We start from the raw sequence: 26,958 nt of genomic DNA, 5'->3' as shown, positions 1-26,958 counted from the left end.
GGAGGGACAGAGCGTGCGGCCCGAGCCTCCCGGCGGCGGGGCCCGTCTCCCGGAGCAGCGCCGCACCGACCATGCCGAACGCCCTGAGCCTCCGGACAATGGGACCGCGGTGGCTGCTGCTCGTCGCCGCGGGGCTCAGTCTATGCGGCCCCTTGCTGTCGGCCCGCGCCCGAGGCCCCAAACCAGGTGAGAATTGACCCCGGCATTCCCTCCCTGTCCCCACCCCCGGCCTCGTAGCCCGGGCTTCCTCGGGAATGGGGCGGGCGGGAGGAGGAGGGACGCTGCTGCTCCGGGACTCAGTGGGTGCCCCTGACTGCGCCTTAGGGCTGAGATCGGAGTCTCCCCAACTCATATCCAGGTGGGGTGCCCGTCCCACCCCCGCTGCGGGCTCAGCTGATGCCCCTTTGCACTGGGTTTTGGAGGATGCAGCCGGCCCCGCGGCAGGGTTTTGGATATGGAGGAGGAGCGGGGTCGGATTTTCTTGGGGAAGTCTGCGGGACCTCGTTGCATTTGTTGTCACTGTGTGGCCTGTTTCTCCCAGGACCACCCCAAAAAGAAAGGGTTTCACGTTGCTCCACCAATAAACGTTCCGGGTTTTTCAAGACGCGGTCGAGAACCGCTCCCGCTGAAGTTTTGTCTTGTTGGAATTGTTTTTCTTGCACAGTTTGCAGGCCAGGAAAGTGTTGTAGAGAAAAGCTTAGTGCCTTGGCCCGCTTAGTAGAAAACCACAGGCCTGTGTGCAGGCGGCGGACATGGTGCGGGATGTTGGGTGCTAACAGGATAGCCACGAGGCGGTGGCGGCGCTCGGGAGGCTTTGTTTGTTTGTTCTCTAGAACCCAGTCTTCCAAGCTTCCAATTGAGTTGAGGAAAGAGATCCCCTCCTCAGAATCCGGCTCCCTCAGACACTATGGGATGAAACCATTTCAGTTTCTGATCTGCTGGGAGCAGGAGGTTTCTCACCTAGAATACATTCATTACTAATAGTGTGTATTTTTAAGTATCTGACTGCGTGAGCAAATAAATGTATTTTCCAACCTCTCGCTCTTAAAGCAGGGCGGAGAAGTTGCTTTTAGCCTGTAAAAACCCTAGTTAAAAAGGGAGGGGGGGGCTTCCCTTGTGGCGCTAGTGGTTGAGAGTCCGCCTGCCGATGCAGGGGACATGGGTTCGTGCCCCGGTCCGGGAAGATCCCACATGTCGCGGAGCGTCTGGGCCCGTGAGCCATGGCCACTGAACCTGCACGTCTGGAGCCTGTACTCCGCAACGGGAGAGGCCACAACAGTGAGAGGCCCGCGTACCGCAAAAAACAAAAAACAAAAAACAAAAAAAAAAGGGGGGGGGGAAATGTTTTCATTTCTTTGTAGCAATAGTACTTTGTAAGCTTTCAGCCCCCTTTTTTTCACTTATAAACAAATTCTAGCTGTTTTTCTTATTATCTGTGAAAGACTGTGTACTCTATTGTTTTTCACACCAGAAAGAGTGTAGGCGTACGGAAATTAAGAGGTGACAAGAGACAGCATTTTCCCTGCTCTCCATGTTTGCTCAGGGTGAGTTTTGAGGTGATGCTTTTAGGAACACTAAGAGGCCCACATAGGACCCCAAAGATTTTTGGCCTGTGTTAGCTAGAGAAGTCAAGACTGCTGTTTCTGCCACACTTCTTACTTTTTCGTCAACCCGAGTGGGGTGTGCTAGGATGCACAGAGCTGGCATAGGCAGAAAGAGAACTGAATAACATTGGCTGATTTATCTACCCTGGATTCTGGGACCACTTTGGGTGGGAGAGAAGAAAAGAGGATGAGAGAAGAAAAGGAACTCATGTTAAGTGTCATATTCTGAGAAAAAAAAAAATGCCATATTCTGGGTCAAACCCTGGCCCCGGAGGCATTTTCAGTTCACATTATCTCATTTCACCCTCTCAAATGTTTATCCCCTTTTGCTGATTCTGAAATTAAGTCTCAGAGATGATGCACCCAAATTCCAAATGGAGGAGGGGGTCCTGGATGCGAGGAATAAGTGAGGCTTTGTCTTTGGAGTTTTAAATCACTAATAAAATCAACCAAAAATAGGTCTGCTTTTTATTATCACCGTGCACCCGCAATTCTAAACAGTGTCTGTCTTAACCAGCTCTGTGATGTGAGGAGCTGAGAGACCCCAGCTATAGGAAATGCCTCCAGGACTGGCCCTGCCCACCAGTGTGAAGCTTTCTTGAAGCACCCTCGGGCTTTTTGTCCCCCACCCCCACCCCCACCCCACCCCACCCCACCCCCCCGCTCATTTTGGCATTTCCTGCATTGTCACTTTGTGAGTATGTCGTCTCCCAGGCTAAGGTTATAAGGTTATCCCTGTGGAGTCTAGAACAGATATTCACTCAGCAGATACTTGTTGAGAAATTCCTAAGTTCATTAACCAGTTTACATTCCTTTGTCCAGGCAATTTAAGTGAGATGCTTTCATCAAAGAGTGTCAGTGTCCTAGAGGTGATGTTCATAAATTCTATAAAGATCTGGAGAGTGAAAGGTACCAGAACAGCTGATGGTGACTGTGGCAGAGGGGTTTGGATGGGAGATTCTGTGTACTACCTTCCTATCCACAGGGTCAAGCTCAATTCCCTAGCATAGAGGGAGGTGCCCCTTCCCTTGCAGGATGGGTCCCTAGCCTTGTCCAGCCTCCCTTATTACGGAGCCTCCCCTATTACATAGCCTGTTACATTACCTGTACTTCACCCGGCCCCCACCCTCTAGTTCAACCTCCAAGGTAGAACTTTCTCTGTCCCCTGGCCACTCCCTCTGGCCAAAATGCCCTTCCCACACCCCACGTGTTCACATTTAATTAAAAACAGCCACCTGATATCAAGAACCTACTACAGCCAACACCCTGCTTAGGTACATGACATACACTACCTTTCTTATTCCTCTAGCCACCCTTTGAGTAGATGTCATCCCCATTCTACAGGTAAGGAAACTGAGGTTAAGTCACAAGTGCAATTAAGTGGAACTGGGATTTGATCACAGGCCTTTCTTTCCTAAGTGCAAGCTTTCTCTGCCACCCAATGTAGAGGGGAAGCCATCCAGACACCCCACCCCCACCCCCACACCCCAACAGAGATTACTTCTCTGCCAACAGCAGAGAAGTAATCCTGCTGTGCTTCTCAGAACCCCTGGAAGGCGAAGTCTGTGCCCCCTTGGCTTGGCAGCCCGTGCACAGAGGTGTTTAGTAAACATGGATGCATGGATTGTGGTATCCTGCCATTTACTTTCTGAAGCAGATGAGAAGGCAGTCTATGAATAGATCCCTATCATGAATGTGCCAATTAATTGGCTGTTACTGAGAGGCTGTGGTCTTCAGCCCAACAAAAGGCACAAAACTGGACAGTGATGCTGCTTTAAGCCAACCAAAAACCTCTGAAAGTCAAATTGCTTATGCATCAGCAAGTACTTTTCTACACAGGGAATATAGCCAATATTTTATAATAATTGTAAATGGAAAGTAACCTTTAAAAATGGTATGAAAAAGGAAAAAGATTAAATTGTGACAAAAAGAATTAAAGAAAAATAATTGCATAAAGCAATATAAAATTGTACTATTGAGCATATGACCTAGAAATGTAATATATATTTGACAATAACCGTGCAAAGGAGGGGCATAGAATGAAGCTGTGTTGGAGTTAGGAATTGACACTAGATGGGAATTTGAATCCACAGAAAGAAATGAAGAGAATCAAAATGGGAAATAAGATTAATATCAAAATAAACTATAAATATCAAAATCAATTAATTAATTAAAACTGAGGTGAAATCTACATAGCATAAAATTAACTTTTTTTTTTTTTTTTTGCGGTACGCGGGCCTCTCACCGCTGTGGCCTCTCCCGTTGCGGAGCACAGGCTCCGGACGCGCAGGCTCAGCGGCCATGGCTCACGGGCCCAGCCGCTCCGCAGCATGTGGGATCTTCCCGGACCGGGGCACGAACCCGTGTCCCCTGCATCGGCAGGCAGACTCAACCACTGCGCCACCAGGGAAGCCCAAATTAACCATTTTTAAGCATACAATTTAGTGGTATTTAATACATTTACAATGTTGTACACCTACCACCTCTATCTAGTTCCAGAACATTTTCATCACCTCAAAAGGAAACCCGGTCCCCATCAAGTACTCAGCCCTCACCCTCCCTACCCCCAACCCCTGGCAGCTACCAATTTGCTTATTGTTTCTCTGGGTTTACCTCTTCTCCATATTTCATATGAATGGAGTCATACAATGTTTGGCCTTTTGTATCTGGGGAACTATATCCCTTTTACTATGGGATACTCACAAAAACCCCAGAAGCATCATGAGGAACCACGGCCTTGTTTTATTTTTGACTGTGATGCTAGTGTTAAGGGCTCACAGTTTCAACATTGAGCATTTTCTGTTTGTTTCCCTTTTTTGTGGTTTCTTTCATTCTGCCTTTCACCCTCTCATGCTTATGCCTAAAACTGTCAGAGTATATAACTCTGTAGATTGAGCTTCCCCCAGACACTCTCTCCCTCATTGACCTTGGGATAAGGCTTGGAAAAACCCACGAAGTTACACCTCCTTTTCCTCCATGCCAAGGCATCCAGTGATGTTTTGCCGCTTAAAAGGCCATTACGGGCCTTTATACGTTTATTTGCTTTCAAAAGAACCTGCTGTTGGAAATAACAGGAATAATCTGAAATTTGCACTTCAAAACACATTTATTGAACTTTAGGAAAGGACATAATCTAATCTCATCTATTTATATTTCAGGTCTATGGTGGATTAGAAGTCAGGTATTATGGTACATTAAAGGAGTGCTTTCCAGTATTTTCTTTTTTGCTAACCAGCCGTAAGAACTGTAAGAAATACGCTGTACATGATGACACAGTTGCTGCCTATGTGTGCAATAACTATCCGTGGGCAATCATAGTGTATAGAAACAGCAGTTTTACTAACCAGTACTCACCTTTACCACATGCTATGCATTCCAATATTTTCTACACTATTCTGTCTTTTAAAAATCTTGTTAAGTCCTGTAAATTGATTTCATAAGCACTGTCAGTTCTCTGCCATCATTTAAAACCTAGTGCAGCAGGTGCAGTGCACTGTTCTGCAGTTACCACAACTGAAGTACTTTTTGGCTTTACAAGAAGAGTTCTGCTTTCCAGGAAGTGCTGTTTATGATGGTTTCTATCATATCTAGAACATAATTTGTTTCAGTTCAGGTTTACAAACTTCAGTAGAACTTGGGCGGGGTTGGAGAGTGGAGACAGCTTGGTTCCGGGGGAATTGGTGATTATAAACATCCTTTACTGTGAATTAGTTTTCCTTTCAGCTCTTCTTGGAGAGTAGAGAGCAGTGTTCCCAGGACACTGGGCTCAGGGCCTGTAACTTCGGGTGGAGAACAGGCCTGGAGGAAGGGGGAGAGCCAGGGAATCAGAGTCCTTCCCAGAGAGGCCTGCTAGTGTTCTGACCCCACAAGTCAGGCCCTGGCCTTCAGGAGGGGACCCACACACTTCTTAGTGCCTGCAATGGCCTTGGGTGCACTGACATTTACATTTTCTGGTTGCCTTTACTTCCTGTAACCTCCGCTCTCCCAGGTTCCCCCCCCCCCCCCCGTTTGCTTTCCTATGCTCCCTGTGGAGTCCCTGCTGCAGAAGGTGGGATGGGAGGAGAGGCAACCTCATATACTGGCGATCTCTTCTTCACTCTGCAGCCAGTGTTTACCTTAGTCTACCTTTAATTCTGGCTTTTCCGTAAGAGGTTTTTGTTCACTTACTTGCTCTTACTCTGCTGCATTTGGGACAATATTTTAAAAATTTGTTTTCTCCGTTTAGTCCTTGAACATCTCTTTACTACATCTGTCCTGTGAGGACTGGGTTGTTGGCATGTGGCTGGTGTGTCACCAAGGTCAGCAGGACTCCTGATTCCCAAGCAACACCTGTGCACATCATCAACTGAACTTATACATTCACATGGCCATGTCCTGCCTGCTATAGTTCAAAAGGGTGGGTAGATTCATTTGTTTGGTGAAATGCTTAGAGAAAAAAAAGTAGTACTCTTTTAGGAGTAGGTCCTGAATTCACAACTTTTTTAAAGAGACAGGGTAAGGTGGTGTGGTTCAAAGGGTATGAGCTTTAGAACCAGGCAGATCTGGATTCAGATCCCAGCTCCTTCACTTCCTAGCTGTGTGACGTTGGATTAGTTACTTAGCCTCTCTGTGCCTCCATGTTGTCCATAAAATGGGGGTTATAATGCTTATCTTGTAAAAATATTACAGTTACATGAGGTAAGTTAAGCGAAGTACCTGGCACATAGTAGGTGGTTGACAAATGTTAAGTGTTCTTCATATACCAACTCCTCCATATTCCAGAAAAACCTTGGAGGGGTTGGTATCAAATGAATTCTCTCAGTGTAAAACTATGTTCACACAGACATTCAAGAACTTTTCCCCCCTCAAAACTAAGACAAACAAAAGCAAAAACTGTTGTCCTTAGTTTTTTTTGTTTGCTTGTTTGTTTGTTTTTTATCCCTCCAATTGTTCTACGTTCAATCTTTTTTTTTCTTTTTTTAATTTTTTAATTTTATTTATTTTTTTATACAGCAGGTTCTTATTAGTCATCAATTTTATACACGTCAGTGTATACATGTCAATCCCAATCTCCCAATTCATCACACCACAATCCCCACCCCCCCGCTGCTTTACCCGCTTCATGTCCATACGTTTGTTCTCTACATCTGTGTTTCTATTTCGGCCCTGCAAACTGGTTCACCTGTACCATTTTTCTAGGTTCCACATATATGCGTTAATATACGATATTTGTTTTTCTCTTTCTGACTTACTTCACTCTGTGTGACAGTCTCTAGATCCATCCACGTCTCAACAAATGACCCAATTTTGTTCCTTTTTATGGTTGAGTAATATTCCACTGTATATATGAACCACATCTTCTTTATCCATTCATCTGTCAATAGACATTTAGGTTGCTTCCATGACCTGACTATCGTAAATAGTGCTGCAATGAACATTGGGGCACATGTGTCTTTTTGAATTGTGGTTTTCTCTGGGTATATGCCCAGTAGTGGGATTGCAGAATCATATGGTAATTCTATTTTTAGTTTTTTAAGGAACCTCCATACTGTTCTCCATAGTGGCTGTATCAATTTACATTCCCACCAACAGTGCAATAGGGTTCCCTTTTCTCCATACCCTCTCCAGCATTTGTTGTTTGTAGATTTTCTGATGAAGCCCATTCTAACTGGTGTGAGGTGATACCTCATTGTAGTTTTGATTTGCATTTCTCTAATAATTAGTGATGTTGAGCAGCTTATCATGTGCTTCTTGGCCATCTGTATGTCTTCTTTGGAGAAATGTCTATTTAGGTCTTCTGCCCATTTTTGGATTGGGTGCTTTGTTTTTTTAATATTGAGCTGCATGAGCTATTTATGTATTTTGGAGATTAATCCTTTGTCTGCTGATCCGTTTGCAAATATTTTCTCCCATTCTGAGGGTTATCTTTTCATCTCATTTATGGTTTCGTTTGCTGTGCAAAAGCTTTTAAGTTACATTAGGTGCCATTTATTTTTGTTTTTATTTCCATTACTCTAGGAGGTGGATCAAAAAAGATCTTGCTGTGATTTATGTCAAAGAGTGTTCTTCCTATGTTTTCCTCTAGGAGGTTTATAGTGTCATGTCTTACATTTAGGTCTCTGATCCATTTTTTTTTTTTTTTTTGCGGCACTTGGGCCTCTCACTGTCCCGCTGCAAGCACAGGCTCCGGATGCGTAGGCCCAGCGGCCACGGCCCGCGGGCCCAGCCGCTCCGCGTCACGCGGGATCGTCCCGGACCAGGGAACGAACCCACGCCTCCTGCACCGGCAGGCGGACTCCCAAGCACTGCACCACCAAGGAAGCCCTCTCTAATCCATTTTGAGTTTATTTTTGTGTATGCTGTTAGGGAGTGTTCTAATTTCATTCTTTTACATGTAGCTGTCCAGTTTTCCCAGCACCACTTATTGAAGAGACTGTCTTTTCTCCATTGTATATCCTTGCCTCCTTTGTCATAGATTAGTTGACCATAGGTGCGTGGGTTTACCTCTGGGATTTCTATCTTGCTCTATTCATCTATGTTTCTGTTTTTGTGCCAGTACCTTATTGTCTTGATTACTGTAGCTTTGTAGTAGAATCTGAAGTCAGGGAGCCTGATTCCTCCAGCTCTGTTTTTTTCCCTCAAGGCTGCTTTGCCTATTCAGGGTCTTTTGTGTCTCCATACAAATTTTAAGATTTTTTGTTCTACTTCCGTAAAAAATGCCGTTGGTAATTTGATGGGCATTGCATTGAATCTGTAGATTGCTTTGGGTAGTATAGTCATTTTCACATTATTGATTCTTCCAATCCAAGAACATGGTCTATCTCTGCATCTGTTTGTATCATCCTTAATTTCTTTCATCAGTGTCTTATAGTTTTCTGCATACAGGTCTTTTGTCTCCTTAGGTAGGTTTATTCCTAGGTATTTTATTCTTTTTGTTGCAGTGACAAATGGGAGTGTTTCCTTAATTTCTCTTTCAGATTTTTCATCATTAATGTATAGGAATGCAAGAGATTTCTGTGCATTAATTCTGTATCCTGCAACTTTACCACATTCATTGATTAGCTCTAGTAGTTTTCTGGTGGCATCTTTAGGATTCTCTATGTATAGTATCATGTCATCTGCAAACAGTGACAGTTTTACTTCTTCTTTTCCAATTTGTATTCCTTTTATTTCTTTTTCTTCTCTGATTGCCGTGGCTAGGACTTCCAAAACTATGTTGAATAATAGTGGTGAGAGTGGACAACCTTGTCTCGTTCCTGATCTTAGAGGAAATGCTTTCAGTTTTTCACCATTGAGACTGATGTTTGCTGTGGGTTTGTCATAGATGGCCTTTATTATGTTGAGGTAGTTTCCCTCTATGTCCACTTTCTGGAGAGTTTTTTTTTTTTTTTTTTTTTTTTTTCTGGAGAGTTTTTATCATAAATAGGTGTTGAATTTTGTCAAAAGCTTTCTCTGCATCTATTGAGATGATCATATGATTTTTTTTCTTCAATTTAATATGATTTGTCACATTGATTGATTTGCATATATTGAAGAATCCTTGCATCCCTGGGAAAAATCCCACTTGATCATGGTATATGATCCTTTTAATGTGTTGTTGGATTCTGTTTGCTAGTATTTTGTTGAGGAGTTTTGCATCTATATTCATCAATGATACTGGTCCGTAATTTTCTTCTTTTGTAGTACCTTTGTCTGGGTTTGGTATCAGGGTGATTGTGGCCTCAGAATGAGTTTGGGAGTGTGCCTTCCTCTGCAATTTTCTGGAAGAGTTTGAGAAGGATGGGTGTTAGCTCTTTTCTAAATGTTTGATAGAATTCACCTGTGAAGCCATCTGGTCCTGGACTTTTGTTTGTTGGAAGATTTTTTTTTTTTTTTTTTTTTTTGCCTTATGTGGGCCTCTCACTGTCGTGGCCTCTCTCGTTGCGGAGCACAGGCTCCGGACGTGCTGGCTCAGCAGCAATGGCTTATGGGTCTAGCCGCTCCGCGGCATGTGGGGTCTTCCCGGACCGGGGCACGAACCCGTGTCCCCTGCATCGGCAGGTGGACTCTCAACCACTGCGCCACCAGGGAAGCCCTGTTGGAAGATTTTTAATCACAGTTTCAATTTCATTACTTGTGATTAGTCTGTTCATATTTTCTGTTTCTTCCTGGTTCAGTCTTGGAAGGTTATACCTTTCTAAGAATTTGTCCATTTCTTCCAGGTTGTCCATTTTATTGGCATAGAGTTGCTTGTAGTAGTCTCTTAGGATGCTTTGTATTTCTTCAGTGTCTGTTGTAACTTCTCCTTTTTCATTTCTAAATTTATTGATTTGAGTCCTCTCCCTCTTTTTCTTGATGAGTCTGGCTAATGGTTTATCAATTTTGTTTATCTTCTCAAAAAAACAGCGTTTAGTTTTATTGATCTTTGCTATTGTTTTCTTTGTTTCTATTTCATTTATTTCTGCTCTGATCTTTATGATTTCTTTCCTTCTGCTAACTTTGGGTTTTGTTTGTTCTTCTTTCTCTAATTCCTTTAGGTGTAAGGTTAGATTGTTTATTTGAGATTTTTCTTTTTCTTCAAGTAGGCTTGTATAGCTATAAACTTCCCCCCTAGAACTGCTTTTGCTGCATCCCATAGGTTTTGGATCGTCGTGTTTTCATTGTAATTTGTCTCTAGGTATTTTTTGATTTCCCCTTTGATTTCTTCAGTGATCTCTTGGTTATTTAGTAACGTATTGCTTAGCCTCCACGTGCTTGTGTTTTTAACTTTTTTTTCCCTGTAATTCATTTCTAATCTCATAGCATTGTGGTCAGAAAAGATGCTTGATATGATTTCAATTTTCTTAAATTTACTGAGGCTTGATTTGTGACCCAAGATGTGATCTATTCTGTAGAATGTTCCATGCACACTTGAGAAGAAAGTGTAATCTGCTGTTTTTGGATGGAATGTCCTATAAATATCAATTAAATCTATCTGGTCTGTTGTGTGATTTCAAGCTTCTGTTTCCTTATTTATTTTCATTTTGGATGATCTGTCCATTAGTGTAAGTGAGGTGTTAAAGTCCCCCACTATTATTGTGTTACTGTCGATTTCCCCTTTTATAGCTGTTAGCAGTTGCCTTATGTATTGAGGTGCTCCTATGTTGGGTGTGTATATATTTATAATTGTTACATCTTCTTCCTGGATTGATCCCTTGATCATTATGTAGTGTCCTTCCTTGTCTCTTGTAACATTCTTTATTTTAAAGTCTATTTTATCAGATATGAGTATTGCTACTCCAGCTTTCTTTTGATTTCCATTTGCATGGAATATCTTTTTCCATCCCCTCACTTTCAGTCTGTATGTGTCCCTAGGTCTGTAGTGGGTCTCTTGTAGACAGCATGTAGATGAGTCTTGTTTTCGTATTCATTCAGCAAGCCTGTGTCTTTTGGTTGGAGCATTTAATCCACTGACGTTTAAGGTAATTATCGATATGTATGTTCCTATGACCATTTTCTTAATTGTTTTGGGTTTGTTTTTGTAGGTCCTTTTCTTCTCTTGTGTTTCCCAGTTAGAGAAGTTCCTTTAGCATTTGTTGTAGAGCTGGTTTGGTGGTGCTGAATTCTCTTAGCTTTTGCTTGTCTGTAAAGCTTTTGATTTCTCCATCGAATCTGAATGAGATCCTTGCCTGGTAGAGTAATCTTGGTTGTAGGTTCTTCACTTTCATCACTTTCAGTATATCATGCCACTCTCTTCTGGCTTGTAGAGTTTCTGCTGAGGAATCAGTTGTTAACCTTATGGGAGTTCCCTTGTATGTTATTTGTCGTTTTTCCCTTGCTGCTTTCAATAATTTTTCTTTGTCTTTAATTTTTGCCAATTTGATTACTATGTGTCTTGGTGTGTTTCTCCTAGGGTTTATCCTGTATGGACCTCGCTGCGCTTCTTGGACTTGGGTGGCTATTTCCTTTCCCACGTTAGGGAAGTTTTCGACTATAATCTCTTCAAATATTTTCTCAGGTCCTTTCTCTCTCTCTTCTCCTTCTGGGACCCCTATAATGCGAATGTTGTTGCATTTAATGTTGTCCCAGAGGTCTCTTAGGCTGTCTTCATTTCTTTTCATTCTTTTTTCTTTATTCTCTTCTGCAGCAGTCAATTCCACCATTCTGTCTTCCAGGTCATTTATCCGTTCTTGTGCCTCCATTATTCTGCTATTGATTCCTTCTAGTGTATTTTTCCTTTCAGTTATTGTATTGTTCATCTCTGTTTGTTTGTTCTTTCATTCTTCTAGGTCTTTGTTAAACATTTCTTGCATCTTCTCCATCTTTGCCTCCATTCTTTTTCCGAGGTCCTGGATCATCTTCACTATCATTATTCTGAATTCTTTTTCTGGAAGGTTGCCTATCTCCACTTCACTGAGTTGTTTTTCTGGGGTTTTATCTTGTTCCTTCATCTGGTACATAGCCCTCTGCCTTTTCATCTTGTCTATCTTTCTGTGAATGTGGTTTTTGTTCCACAGGCTGCAGGATTGTAGGTCTTCTTGCTTCTGCCGTCTCCCCTCTGGTGGATCTGTTGTCCTTAGTTTTTAGTGGCAAGTAAATGTGCATAAAATATTTGCTTTTCTTTTTCTTCTTTTTTTTTTCTTTACTTTTCATTATGGAAATTTTCAAACATACCAAAAGTGGACAGTGCAATTACCCCCTATATGTTGTTTTATCTGTATCCTCACTTTCATCCTCCCCAAATGGACAATTTTAAAGCAAATCCCAGACATTGTATCATTTCATCCATAAATGCCTCAGTATATATCCTTAGAAATAAGAACTCTTTTCTTCACGTAACCACAATACCATTATAACACCTAAAAAAATGGACAGTTTCTTAATATCATGTACTATTCAGTCGATGTTCACATTTTACTGATTGTCTCATAAATGCTTTTTACAGTTGATTTATTTGAATCAGGATCAAACATGGCCCACTGTTGCATTAGGTAGATGTGTCTCTTAAATCTTTTAGTCTGTAGTGGTTTTCCCTCTCCTCCTGTTTCAAGGCTGTTTGTCAGAGAAACAGGGTCATTCGTCTTCTAGACTTTTCTACATACTGGATCTGGCCAGCTGCATCTTGTAGGGGTGTTCAACATGCCCTTCTGTCCTCTGTGTTTTCTGTAATGTGGTCCATCTGGAGGCTTAACCTGATCCAAGTTTGTTTTTCTGTAAGACTACCTGAGCAGTGGTGCTATGTACACACCTGTTTCATCACCTGAAGATTGTCTCTCTTTTTGAGATTTTAAGGTTACTCATTGGACTCAGGTGTTGTCAGGTGATCCACTTGTTAGAAAGTTCCCTATCACCTATCCTTTCACCTAACGTTTTTAGCAACAACTGATGACCATTGTACTAAATATGATTTCACTAAGAGCTTTAAGATGCGTTTCTAAATCTGTTACTGTTTCTGTGTTTATGAGCTGGAATTATTTTATAAAATAGAAATTTCCTTCATTGACTATTTGGTTTCCCTGAAATATTTTGCTTATAGAAAAGGCACGATAAATGCTTGAACCTTGCTTTTATTTACCAATTTTCAGACTGGGTCCCCTCATTTCCTCCAACAGTGACAAAAAAGGTTTTATTTTCCTTTGAGCATCATTATGAACTCATAGATCTTAACAAATATGACATGTTTCCAGTGTTTCCATTCATTTCCATCATTATTCTCTTAATGATTTTTGGCCAATGGGGAGCTCTCTTTGGATCGACTTCAGAGTCTTTCTGACTGACCCGAATATTCTTTGAAGACGTTCAAGACTCCTCTTGTGTCTTTCCTCCCCCCAGATCTGGAACCAGCCATTTCTTTAAGGAGCACTTCTTTTCATGGTGTGCGTTTGCATTTGAGACAGTGGAGTATTCCTGTAATGTTGCTGCTTTCTGCTTGGAGTTAGTATGTTTCCATCATTTTTCCATCATCCTCTTTATTTCTCTTTAACCTGTAGTGTTGAGTCACTCGTGGAGAAATGCAGGGGGTACATCTCTCGTGCTCTGTGTGTGAATGTAGGCAAGGTCCTGGGACCTCTGCTTTCTTAATTCCCAGAAAGCATGAGCCCTATAGGCCAGTGCTCTGAGTGGGAACCAAGGCTGGCATGTTGTGGGAGGATGAAATAGTATAAATAACTTCCAGGATCACATGGGACCTTGAGAGAGCATCTGGTCACCACTCTGCTTCCAAGGCCAGATCTCGTCAAAGTCAGAAAAAGCACTGTGCCTGACTAACTAATTTTTAAAAATCTTCAGAGTTAGAGTCCACATTTAAGCTCATTAGCAATATGCTATGGTCAACAACAAAATTACTCTAGAGCCATTTTAGAGAAACCTAAATTAAGTGAAACTTAGCAACAAGTATGAGAACCAATTTTAGGACCTGACTTAGTTTTTTTTTTTTTTTTTTTTTAAACCATAACTTAAGAATAAAAACACAGATGTGCTACAAGAGCTTTTTGTACGCTGACAGGCACTTTCTCCTTGACCTATGAGTTGGGCTAGGACTAAAGGAAAAGCAAGATACCCAAACTCAAATTTCAACCTAAGGGGCTTGAGCTAGTTGGATTTATCTAGTCACCTGGAATTGGTTTTGTTCTTTCTTTGATGTTGGTATATAGTTAAACAAACAAACAAAATTTGCTGACATTCTGTAATCCCATAAAAGCCAAAATATCAAACCTATGGTGGCAAGAAAAGGTGATACCTTCGGTAATGATATTTAATCAAGGGATTATGCATTCTTCCTGGGCCCCAGCCTATAAAATGTCATGTTCCAGTGGGTATAATGTTTCTGTCATAAACACCATACTGCCCAAGAAGGCCTAGCCAGGGAAGAAATTTTTGAAAACAAATACTCATTCCCAAAGTATTAAATACAGAGTAAAGCCTAATGAGAGTTTAATTTTCAGACCAAGTGATAGCATCTAAGAGCTTAGTTGTGAGCGTTCAGTAGTTTTCAAGAGGTGTCACTCCTCTAGGTCATGTCCTGATGCTCACGTGTGTGTGCACACATGCGTGCCTGCACTTTTCTCCCTTCCATGCGTGACAAGAGTCCTCATTCTGGCCAGGTCCCCAGAGCTACAGCAGAGGGTCATGTTGTTTTAAGGTTCCTGTGGGTCAGCGTTTTTGAGGACACATATCTTTGTGGCCTTAAAATGCCAGAACTCATTCATTCTTTTCTTCCGCTTCCCACACATGCTTGACCTCGAGGGTAGCCTCACTTCCCACAGGGGCCGTTGTACCAGGGTCAGGCCCCCATGTGACTGGATCAAGATGCAGAGAGTGAATTAGATGCCTCGAAAGGGGAAGGAAGCGATACTTCGGGAAAAGGTTGATAAACCAAACAGTGCTAAATGTTTAGGAAGGGAAGAGGGACAGATTCCATTTTAATTTAAAATGATGGAGAGTGAGCAAAGAGCAAACCACATTGAAGTGATAGGGGAAGAATAATAATTTCTTACACTGATTAATTTTTGAAGTTTACAAAGTGAACATATATCCTATTTAACATGTGATGCTCCTGGCTGCCAGATTTGTAGGCCAGACAGGTATTGGGATCCCATTTTAATGATTCTGAGACTGAGTTCAGAGCAGTTAAGTGATTCCTGGTAGAGCCAGTATTAGAATGCAAATCCATGATTAAAAGCCAACTTAAGGTCCATACCTACCACATGTGGGGCAGGGTACTGGAGACTCAGAGTTAGATAGGAACCGTTTCCTACCCTTGGGGAACAATCTAGCTATATATGTGTACTCAGAGGCTCATCACTGCAGATTGGTTTTTTATTAATTTTTATTGGAGTATAGTTGCTTTACAATGTTGTGTTAGTTTCTGCTGTACAGCAAAGTGAATCAGCTATACGTATACATATATTCCCACTGTTTTGGATTTCCTTTCCATTTAGGTCACCACAGAGCATTGAGTAGAGTTCCCTGTGCTATACAGCAGGTTCTCATTAGTTATCTATTTTATACATAGTAGTGTATATATGTCGATCCCAATCTCCCAATTCATCCCATCCCGCCTTCCCTCCTTGGTATTCATACATCTGTTCTTTACGTCTGTGAAAATGATACAGATCACTGCAGATTTTTTGTTCTTCCCCTGTGACAGATCTGCCAGATCACCCCTTTACCCTCAGGGGACCCACTCATGCTCTTGCTGAGGTCATCTGACCTCAAGTTTTCACTACCAGGCCCTGTTCTACTGTATCGGTTGGTGCTACTCTAGGTTTGCTTTTCATTTTGGAAATGGATGCCAGTTTATTGTATTTTATTTTCTAGCTCTAGAATTTCCATTGGTTGCTTTCGTTGCTATTTTCTACTTTTTCATTCATTTCAATGACATCTTTTTCTTCCCTTCATTGAGCATAGTTGCAACATACCCTTTAAAATCCTTATCTGCTAATTCCAACATCCAGGTCATCTTGGGATTGGTTTCCATTGATTGTCCTTTTCTCTTGAGACTGGGTCACACTTTCCTGATTCTCTTTATATCGAATGATTTTGAATTGTCTGCTGGACATAATCCTACTGTAAAGACTCAAGATTTTGTTTTATTTCTCCAAAGAATGTTGGTGTTTTTGCTTTAGCAGGCAATTAATTTGGTTGAACTCAAACTGCAAACGTTTCCTCTTGAGCAAGAAGTTCAAATAAACTTCTGTTCTTTTAACACATTATTGACCCGGGGATTTTTGCAGAAACTAACACCTGTGGCCAAAATACATCTCCAGTCAAAAATGTGTTAACTCTAGCAGTTAACTCTGCTTCACGTCTTCCTTGAGTGTGCAGGTTCTAGAGTCAACCCAAGCCTGGGGCAGAATTTGCACTGGAATTTGGTGCTCTCTCTATCCCTCTCTGAATTTTTCTTTTCTGAGATTCTCTCCTCACTTTCCAGTGATTGTAGTTGCCCTGAACTCTGTTCTCTGGTTCTTCAGGCAATAGAGACTATGGGTTTTCTATCTGAGTTTCAACCATCTTTTGTGGCACTGACTTTGGCCTTCTCTCAAGCTAAAAGCCACTGAAAACAAGAAACCCATCGGTTGCCATCCTTTCTTTGAAGATCCATCCCTCCCCTCCCTGACATGACCCTGTGAACCTAAATAACTTCAGGTCATTGATTTGGGGGAGGAAAGTGATCCGGAGTTTTTTGTAATTTTTGTCTAGGGTCTTGTAGGACCCTACAGAAGCAGAACTATCTCTTTTATTGCATTATGCCTCTCTGTGTAAGTTTTTGTTTGCAGGAAGGTTCCACTACTGAAAAATAAAACTGAAAGCTTAAAAATCCACTGTACTTACCCAATTTCCGGCCAGTTTTCATTCCTCTAACATCACTTCTGAGTGACGTGTGTGTCCAGCCTTTGTGGCCAATGCCTCCAGGGATAGAAACCTCATCCTTTTCCCCCTGTGGTTTCTCTCTCCACTCCTCAGCTTGCCAAGGCCCAGCATAGGCTCTCTCTGTCTGAGTCTCCTCAGTGACAGAATGTTAACAAAGCTCCTGGGAAGGAAAAGCTGGTTGAGTTCCAGTTGCTAAGTGCTGCATTTCTTTGATGAACATTTCACATGGATGTTTTTGGTGGAGGAGGGTAATAAAAGAAGGACGTTTGCAACTGACTTCTGGTTGATACTCAAAAGAGCCTGGTTGGCCTGGCATCTGCCTGCGTGCATGTGGCATTTTGGAACTGAGCTGAGGAAGGCCACTGGCCTAGGACATCTGCTCCACTGGCCCGCTAAGGAAGGAGACAGGAAGATGACGGTGTGGTAGGTACCTTGTGGTTACATTAGACGATAACCTGAGACTGTGGCTTGGACCCAAATATGACGAGAGATTTGCGACATTCTACTGTGTAAACCAACTGAAGCTAGTAAAGGACAGCTGCTGTCACATGGATAACGGTCATGGAAATGGGTGCCCTCGGTCCTACTCACGTTCACCTGTAGCTCCGTAACCTTTAAGGTGTTCCCTCAACTTTCTGTGTGGACTTTTCCACAAGGAAGAATGGATTTCAAGGGGTGGCCACAAGCTAAATGGAGAAAATGTATACATGCAGACATACGGACGAAAGAGAAGTCACATAGCCTGGGAGTGATTTGTTTATATAGACAGTGGCTCGTATAGAAAAGAAGTTACGGCTCTTTTCTTTCACATCATGTCCTCAGCCTTTCCTGATGTCTGCAGATCTCTGAAAGTGTATCATTCACCTCACATCTCTGAGGAGCAGAGTTTGAAAAGGGTTTGCTGTGTCAGAACAAAATGTGGTACACTACTTCGAGTTAGCTAATTCCCTGATAAAGTCTGTGGTCCCCTTGGGTATCACCTGCTCCTTACCACCCACTCTCCCAGGAAGAAAACAAAAAGCAAAAGTAAAGTGTACCCTCTCCTTGTCTCTTTTGCCTTTGTAATTCGTTTTAAAATTTTTACTTTTCAGAGTCAGAAGCAACAAATGATACTCTGGGTCCCCGGACATTTTTTCTCAGGAATCCCAATGATGTATTTGAACCAATCCCACTGAAGGAGGATGAGGACCAAAATGAAAGTGAATTCGCAGAAGACAGATTAAGCTCCGGCAACAGAAGCAGTCCTCCTCAAAAATCACCCCCCGAGTTCATCTCAAAAGATGCCTCAGGATATCTGACCAGCACCTGGTTGACGCTCTTTATCCCCTCCGTGTACACCGGCGTGTTCCTCGTAAGCCTTCCTCTGAACATCATGGCCATCGTCGTGTTCACCTTGAAGATGAAGATCAAGAAGCCCGCCGTGGTGTACATGCTGCACCTGGCCATGGCAGACGTGCTCTTTGTGTCTGTGCTCCCGTTTAAGATCAGCTACTACTTTTCCGGAAGTGACTGGAGATTCGGGTCTGCCATGTGCCGCTTCATCACCGCTGCGTTCTACTGTAACATGTATGCCTCTATCATGCTCATGACGGTCATCAGCATTGACCGGTTCCTGGCTGTGGTATACCCCATGCAGTCGCTCTCCTGGCGTACTCTGGGGAGGGCTTCCTTTACCTGTCTGGCCATCTGGGCCATGGCCATCGCGGGGGTGGTACCTCTGCTCCTCAAGGAGCAGACCACCCAGGTCCCGGGGCTCAACATAACCACCTGTCACGATGTGCTCAACCAAACACTGCTCGAAGGCTACTACTCATATTACTTCTCGGCCTTCTCTGCCATCTTCTTTTTTGTGCCGTTGATCATTTCCACAGTCTGTTACGTGTCTATCATCCGATCTCTTAGCTCTTCCACGGTTGCCAACCAGAGCAAGAAGTCCCGGGCTTTGTTCTTGTCAGCTGCTGTTTTCTGCATCTTCGTCCTTTGCTTTGGACCCACAAACATCCTGCTGATTCTACATTACGCATTCCTTTCCCATAATTCCATGACAGAGGCTGCCTACTTTGCCTACCTCCTGTGTGTCTGTGTCAGCAGCATAAGCTGTTGCGTTGACCCCTTGATTTACTACTATGCTTCCTCTGAGTGCCAGAGGTACCTCTACAGTATCTTATGCTGCAAAGAAAGTTCAGATCCCAGCAGTTATAACAGCAGCGGTCAGTTGATGGCAAGTAAAATGGACACCTGCTCTAGTAACCTGAATAGCAGCGTGTACAAAAAGCTGTTAACTTAGGAAAAGGGACCGACAGTGAGTTAAAAAGAAAATGTTAAAAAAGCAAATAACCTGAGGATTCTACTTAGTCCCTGACAAAAAGTATTTACTTTACCATCTACAACAACAAATGTATGATGTACATGCCTCCTTATGAGAGCCATTAAGCATATATATTTGTTAGTTACAGGAAAAAAAAATAACAGGAATAGAAAACAATGTTATTACAAGAGAGTGTTACAACAAGAACTGAAATGTCACTTTTTTCGTAAATTTACGTGATGTATTTTAGATATATGTGTGTGTATATGTGTATTTATACACATATACTTGTATCATTTGCAGTGCAGTATAGAATAGGCACTTTGAAACCCTCTCTTTTTTTCACCAGAGATTATGGAAGTAAACTCTGATTCTCTGATTTCATATGCAAAGTTTAGGCTGGAGTTTAGCCCTGAACATCTGAAGAAGTCCATCAATAGTGAGGGATTCTACAGTTTGTAGTTATACAACTTTTGCCAGTAAGTGTTTTGAAATTGTCCAACAGCAATGTTTAAGTTATTGAGGGATGAGACTTAGTACTATCTGTGTGTAGAGAAAGTTCTGCTGTTTTTCATGTTAAATGTATCAAAGTTTGAATTCTAAAAATTATTAAAACAGATAATATGGGTAGCATTTTTGCTATTTTACATGCCGTGAGTGTAAACTAAGAATGAGCAGAGGTCCCACCAGTGACCTGAGGCTGGCTTTCAAAGCCCCCAGCCCCCAGATGAAGGACTCCAAGCAGTAGATACAAGACAGGGCCAGTTCAGAGAGATCAGGACCACCGTGTTTGCTATCTCCTGCTGGGATTCCCTCAAGGATTGGCCGTGCGCTTATCATGTTTATTAGAAGTTGGCAAAGTAGGATGTGCTATCCCAAGAGATAATGGATATAAAAGACTGCCCATTTTAAGAATGGAGAAAGAAGACACGTTCACTTCTAGCAGTTATGCTGCAAGGACCATTCCCAGGTGGAAACACCCATATAGCAAACATGGACACCCATCGTGTGCTCTAAGCACTCTAATGGGTGCTGGGCAAATAGAGTTGAGTCAGACTGAAACCTGCTCTCAAGAATAACAAAGTGGACCGATACACAGAGTGGGACGTGTGAAAGAAACACATCATTAGGTAAAGAAGTGCTTTTAGCCAGAGGTCACCAAGCAAGTTCCACATAATCCTGGCAGGTAAAGAACTTTGAACATTTGGGTTACTTCTTCCTGTGGTTATAACTTGAGATAAACATAATATAGTACAGGAAGCGTGTTTTTAAAAATAACTCCTTCAGTAACAGAATATGAAATGTTTTATTACAATGTTATTCAAGCAAGGTAAAAATTATAAATTCTGTACATAATATGATCGCCAATCTATGTATCAACATGCAAACAAAGTTTTACATAAAAGAGATTGAAAAAAATAAACCAAAATGACAACAAAGGATAAAAAAAGATTAAGTCCTTCAGTCTGTCTTAATTGGGCCCTATTTACAAATGTTTTGTTCAATAAATTACTCAAGTCAGATTTTTAAAACATTAATTATGTTAGTCGGATTAGAAATGGCAGAAGAAAATGGAATTGACTTTGAAATCCAGGAAAATTATTCTCTATTTTCCATTCACTTTTCTTAAGAGTTAATGAGATGATTTTACAAGCTATGATGAGTATCAAGTACAGAATATCCTCATGTATTTGAGAAAATAATTTGAAAATTAGGTTGAATTATATCTTTTTTTCCTTATGAAAAAATGTTGGCGTTTTAAACAAACAAAAAGAGTAGAAACTTGTAAGGCAAGTACTTACCTATTTAAAAGAGCAAATTGTTTCCAAATGCCATAGAACGATTTACATAAAAGTATGTCTTGTAAGTAGAAGCTAACATTGTTTTTATTAATTTAGTTACGATATTCATTTTATCCAACTTAGTGGAGATATACTGTCATTGTTCATTCTGTTTATATTAAAATACCTCTGACTTAATAAGACTCATTACTGTATTATCAGTATGTACTTATAAAATATTACATCACTGTTTTTATGTTCTTTTTTAAAAAAAATGTATGTAACCTCTATTAATAAACCTGAAAGTTTGCTTGGTATCTGTTTGGAATAAGATTTTATTGTATCTTTAGAGCCTGTCAGGAAGGCCAGTCTAAGGATTTAGCTGAACAGCGGTTAATGAAGAGGTGATTTGCAGAGGCATGGCCAGGGTTAAGGGAACCAACAGGAGCTGGTGAAGCACCCCAGGGCCTAGCAATTAGGGAAAGTTGTTACCACCCCAGGCCTAAAACGAGTGGAGGAGGGAATACACAGACCTCCGCTCCCCCCGCCCTCTGATCTCTTGCTGATGCCTCCCCATTGCTCCTGATTTTAACTTACCCCCAAAGGTCAAGGGAACCTGGGTGATGGAGCCCATAAAGGTCGGCTTCTTGGGGCGCAGAGAATGAAACTCGAAGGAAAGAAAAAGCACAATCTACCAAAGGCATTGGGTGATTAGATCTCTGTGTCTTTTTTTTTAAATCCGTTCTTAGGAAAATTCAAGGTTATGTCACTGAGAACATGCTCAGATTCCTGGGTTATGAGCATCGTGGATAGAGTCTGCAGTTGTTTTTTTTGTTTGTTTGTTTTTTATTGGAGAGTAGTTGATTTACAATGTTGTGTTTGTTTCAGGTGTACAGCAAAGTGAATCAGTTATACATATACATATATCTACTCTTTATTTATTTATTTTTAAATTTAGCCACACTGTGCGGCATGGGGGATCCTTAGTTCCCCGGCCAGGGCTCGAACCTGTGCCCACAGCAGTGGAAGCCCACAGTCTTAACCACTGGACTGCCAGGGAAGTTCCTATCTTTTTTAGATTCTTTTCCCATATAGGCCATTACAAAGTATTGAGTAGAGTTCCCTGTGCTATACAGTAGGTCCTTATTAGTTACTTTTTTGTTTTTTTGCGGTACACGGGCCCCTCACTGTTGAGGCCTCTCCCATTGCGGAGCACAGTCTCCGATGCGCAGGCTCAGCAGCCATGGCTCATGGGCCCAGTCGCCCCGCGGCATGTGGGATCTTCCTGAACCAGGGCACGAACCCGCGTCCCCTGCATCGGCAGGCAGACTCTCAACCACTGCGCCACCAGGGAAGCCCATAGTTACCTATTTTATATAGTAGTGTGTATATGTCCATCCCAATCTCCCAATTCATCCCTCCTCCCCCATGTCCTCTGGTGACCATACGTTTGTTTTCTATATCTCTGACTCTGCAGTTCTTTCCTAGTGAAGAGAGAAGCAAATTAAATGTCAGAGGATACATATGTCGAAACTCAAGGAAGGGCCACCCTTGAGTGACAGTTCTTTGCCATCTAACACTACCTGGGGCAGAGGGAGGATGGAGAATTAAAAGCAAAGTTACAAGTACCTCTGAGAGCTGAAAAGCAACCCAAAATTCTGATAATGTTCTTCTAAATTCATAGTCAGCAGAAGAGTTATTTCAACGGAACAAGAATTCTGTTAGCACACAGAATTTTTAAGTTAACACACAAGCTTAAGTTTCTGAGGCCTGGAGTCTCCACAGTATTTCAGAAATGGATGTATTGAATGAAGTCAGCCCAGCTCATGACCACCAGAAAAATAGGATTCCCACTCTAAACAGAAAGTGACCTTTAAGCTCTTTTGTTGTTATTTTTCAAAATATGTTTGAAATCAAGAAACAAATTTTCTCAACACAAAAAAGCATGTTTTTTCCACCAAGTCAAAAATAGGATTTTAAAGGAAATGGAATTCTTGACTGTTAAATACACACATGGAAAATTTGGAGTTATACTTTTGAATTTAAGAAGTTAAGAGAAATGTCGGCATGTCCTTCAGGAAGTCTTGAGCTCTGAGAGCAAATGGAAAAACTTAAGCATCGTTTATGATGAAGCTTTTTTCCTGAGGCCTGGACCTTCCGCTAGTAGCTTCTCACCTAGGTGCCATAATGAAATTTACTGGGAAAGTCACCAACAGTAGTTTCCTGGCAGAACCGGCACAGCTGTGTGGCTGTTCCTTTCAAAATTGCTAGACCGAATGTGCATGGAGAATAATGAACCGCAGGATGAGCTGAGTGTGATTTGTGGAGAAGGTGCAGTTAAGGAAGCTGTGATCTGAGCAGAGACGAGAAATGCTCCAATTCCACGATCCCCAGAGTCCTTGAGACCCTTTCAGGAGATGCACGGGGTCAGAACTCTCTTAAGACTAAGATAGTGTTTTGGTCTGATTCTCTCACGAGTATACAACTGCGTTTTCCAGAGGCCGGGTGACGTGGTAGCACAACAGACTGAATGCAGGAGCAGATATGAAAATCTGACTCTTCCATTTAGCCAGCCATTAAAGAGATTTGCCAAAATAAAAACCAAGGTAACGCTCTTCACGAAATCACTGTTTTGGGGGAAATTTTTCTTTGTGAAAAATATAGCATTTATGTTAACATGTAATGGATTTTTCATTATTCTTTTAATTATTTTTTTATTGAAGTATAGTTGATTAACAATGTTGTGTTAATTTCTGGTGTACAGCAAAGTGATTCAGTTATATTGATACATATATTTATATTACTATATTCTTTTTCAGATTTTTTCCATTAGAGGTTATTACAAGATATTGAATATAGTTTCTTGTGCTATACAGTAGGACCTTGTTATTTATTTTATGTATAATAGCTTGTATCTGCTAATCCCAAACTCCTAATTTGTACCCTGCCAACTTCCTTCCCCTTTGGTAACCACAAGTTTATTTTCTATGTCTGTGAGTCTGTTTCTGTTTTCTAAATAAGTTCATTTGTATCATTTTTTTTAGATTTCACATGTAAGTGATATCATATATTTGTCTTTGTCCGACTTCACTTGGTATGATAATCTCTAGGTTCATCCATGTTGCTGCAAATGGCATGATTTCATTCATTTTTATGGCTGAGTAATGGGTTTATTGTTATTTTATTTTATTTTTTAATTAATTTATTTATTTATGGCTGTGTTGCGTCTTCGTTTCTGTGCGAGGGCTTTCTCTTGTTGTGGCGAGCGGGGGCCGCTCTTCATTGTGGTGCGCGGGCCTCTCACTGTTGCGGCCTCTCCCGTTGTGGAACACAGGCTCTAGACCCACGGGCTCAGTAGTTGTGGCTCACGGGCCCAGTTGCTCCGCGGCATGTGGGATCTTCCCAGACCAGGGCTCGAACACGTGTCCCGCACATCAGCAGGCAGACTCTCAACCACTGCACCACCAGGGAAGCCCTATTGTTATTTTTAACTGAAAGAAATATTTTCAAAAATTCTCCATTTTAATGTCTAATATGGTAAATAGAAGCAGGGGTTTGCTGCTAAACCCAATCTCCAGAAAAAGAAAAAAGGCTCTGATATGTAGCATTTGCCAATTTCCACGGTGTAAATATTCCCTCTGCTGCCAATTTCAAGCTTCTGATGGTTTAACAGTTGGCTTGAGAAATTCCTGAACATTGGATTCTCGTGAGCTGGTACAGCTGACTCCAGCACACCACTGGCTATAACCTGCATAAACAAAAACTCTTTGGGGTCCTCATCATTTTTAAGTGTATTGAGGTGTTCTCAATCATTTTTAATGTATTGAGGTCTCAAGAAAATTTGAGAACGCTGGTCTTATGCAGGGTTTCTCAACATTGTCACCTTCAAGAAGACATGGAAACTGGTCATGTTATAAAGCACAAAGAGGTAAACAGTTGGTTCACAGCTGTGGGCCACCATATTGGGTTTCTGGCAGCCTCACAGCTGAGGGGATCATTATCTTGGAGCAACAGAAGTTGATTTCAGGCAGCAGGTCCGGTATGGCCTGGTGAATGGAAAGTTTTGCCTGAGGCCTGGTTTCCAGCCAGCTGCTATGACCCACCTGTGGTGGCGTCTCTATTAAGAGAACAGCAAACGCCATGCTTCTTGTCATGGGAACTGCACATTGGTCTTCTGGAAACACGAAACTAGACGTCAGATTCAGCGGCATCTTGAATTCCGATAACATAGTATGTTTCTACCCAGCTGGCTGGTCATCACGTCAGGAAAGGATTCATGAACACTAGAGAGTTAGCTTTGAAAGCTGCACTTATAGTAGCCTGAAGATGTCGGGGGGGGGGGGGTGGCAGAGCCAGTCAGGCTGTTTTGCTCATCTTAATAACCACAGAATTGGGCCATTTTAGTGTGCTGCTGTGCGACCCATGCTGGGGAGTGAGAACACGACTAAGGCGGGGATTGTCAATACTGAGACTCATTGAACAGCAGAACTTCAGTTGTTTTGTGTGTGTATGTGGGTTTTGTTTTGTTTTGTTTCTGGTTTTTTGGCTCTGCAGCCTGCGGGATCTTAGTTCCCAGACCAGGGATCGAACCCGTGCCCCCTGCAGTGGAAGCACGGCGTCTTAACCATTGGACCGCCAGGGAAGCCCCAAATCTTTACTTTTTTTTTTTTGGTCATGCCGTGGCATGCAGGATCTTAGTTCCGCAACCAGGGATTGAACCCATGCCCCCTGCAATGGAAGTGCAGAGTCTTAACCACTGGACCACCAGGGAAGTCCCTGTTATGCGTGTTTTTGATGTTTCATTTCTTATCATGAGATACCTAGTTACTCTTGGAACTGGCCAAAACAAAGTAAAAGAAAAAAATTGTTTTCAGTGTTTCTCTCTCCTCCAGGAACTGATTTTGGGGTTTAAACATAAAATGTAATGGTTAAGAAGCATGAAATTTGAAGACTTCAAATTTTAGAGAGTTTATCAATTCTGCCTTGTTAGAAGGAACTTTTAGAAACTTTAAGTCAGTTCTCATCTCTGGCTGCACATAGAATCACGGGAGAGCTTCTAAGCAATTCTAATGCCCAGTCCCTGCTCTCTGAATCAGAATCTTTGGGGGCTGGGCCTGGACATCCATATTGTATTCAAGTCCTTTATGAGATTCTGATGTGTACGCCAGAGTTGATACGACTGCTTTAAGAGTGCCTCTCAAATTTAACATGCATTCAGATTACCTGGGCGTCTTGATCGACTCCAGACTGATGCAGTAGGTCTAGGATGGGGCTGTGAGTCTAACAAGTTCCCAGGCCATGTTGACACTGCCAGTCCTTGGAACACTTTAAGTAGCAGGGCCCTGAGACATGACCCTGAGGCAAAACTGGGCCAGCTCAGAGGTCCAGACCCTCAGAAAATTCAATTCTCATATCCTTAAAATCACTCTCTGGGGCAATTTTTAATGTAGCAGTAGGATAAGTGCTTAATCAAAATTTGCCTTAGGTGATATCTATCTTGCTGTATATTTTCATTCCTCGTGGACTTTTTTCTAAGAGGAAAGATAGCTTAAAAGTTTCTAATCTCATACATAAAACCATCTCATAAGAGGCTGGGCGTTTAGAGTGGCGACTCCGGACTCCACTCCCGTCTCTCCTTTGTAAAGATAGTGCCCCGCAGATAGCAGCAGCGCCTGGCTACCAGAAAGCAGATGTGCATATGTTTCTTATCTCTGGGTCTGGCTGAAAAATGGTGACCTCAGGGACATGCTAAGGGTGCTAGTCAGCATCAGGAGCTTCAATCTTGATGGTGCTGGAATGAGCAGCTTTGGAAACCCTCAGGCAAATGAGTCAGCCCAGGAGTCATCCTGAGGGGAGTCGTGACTGTGTCACGAAAAACAAAGAAGAAAGGAGAAAACAAAGATTTAGGAAGCCAACTCTGAGAATGTATATTTGTGGCACATACAATAAATCTGGG

At 42.0% G+C, this 26,958-nt stretch overlaps 1 protein-coding gene across 1 annotated transcript; it reads left to right on the top strand.

Moving 5' to 3' along the window:
* Window positions 1-21,198, top strand: F2R (coagulation factor II thrombin receptor). Its single transcript, XM_082835308.1, has 2 exons — window positions 1-186; window positions 18,005-21,198. Exons 1-2 carry the CDS (start codon window positions 72-74, stop codon window positions 19,198-19,200), a joined length of 1,311 nt encoding a protein of 436 aa, XP_082691434.1. The 5' UTR covers window positions 1-71; the 3' UTR covers window positions 19,201-21,198.
* Window positions 21,199-26,958: the final 5,760 nt, after the last annotated feature.

This window comes from Leucopleurus acutus (genome assembly GCF_964270905.1).
Source record: "Leucopleurus acutus genome assembly, chromosome: 3".
Lineage (NCBI taxonomy): Eukaryota > Metazoa > Chordata > Mammalia > Artiodactyla > Delphinidae > Leucopleurus > Leucopleurus acutus.
This window is presented reverse-complemented; position numbering and strand designations above follow the sequence as displayed.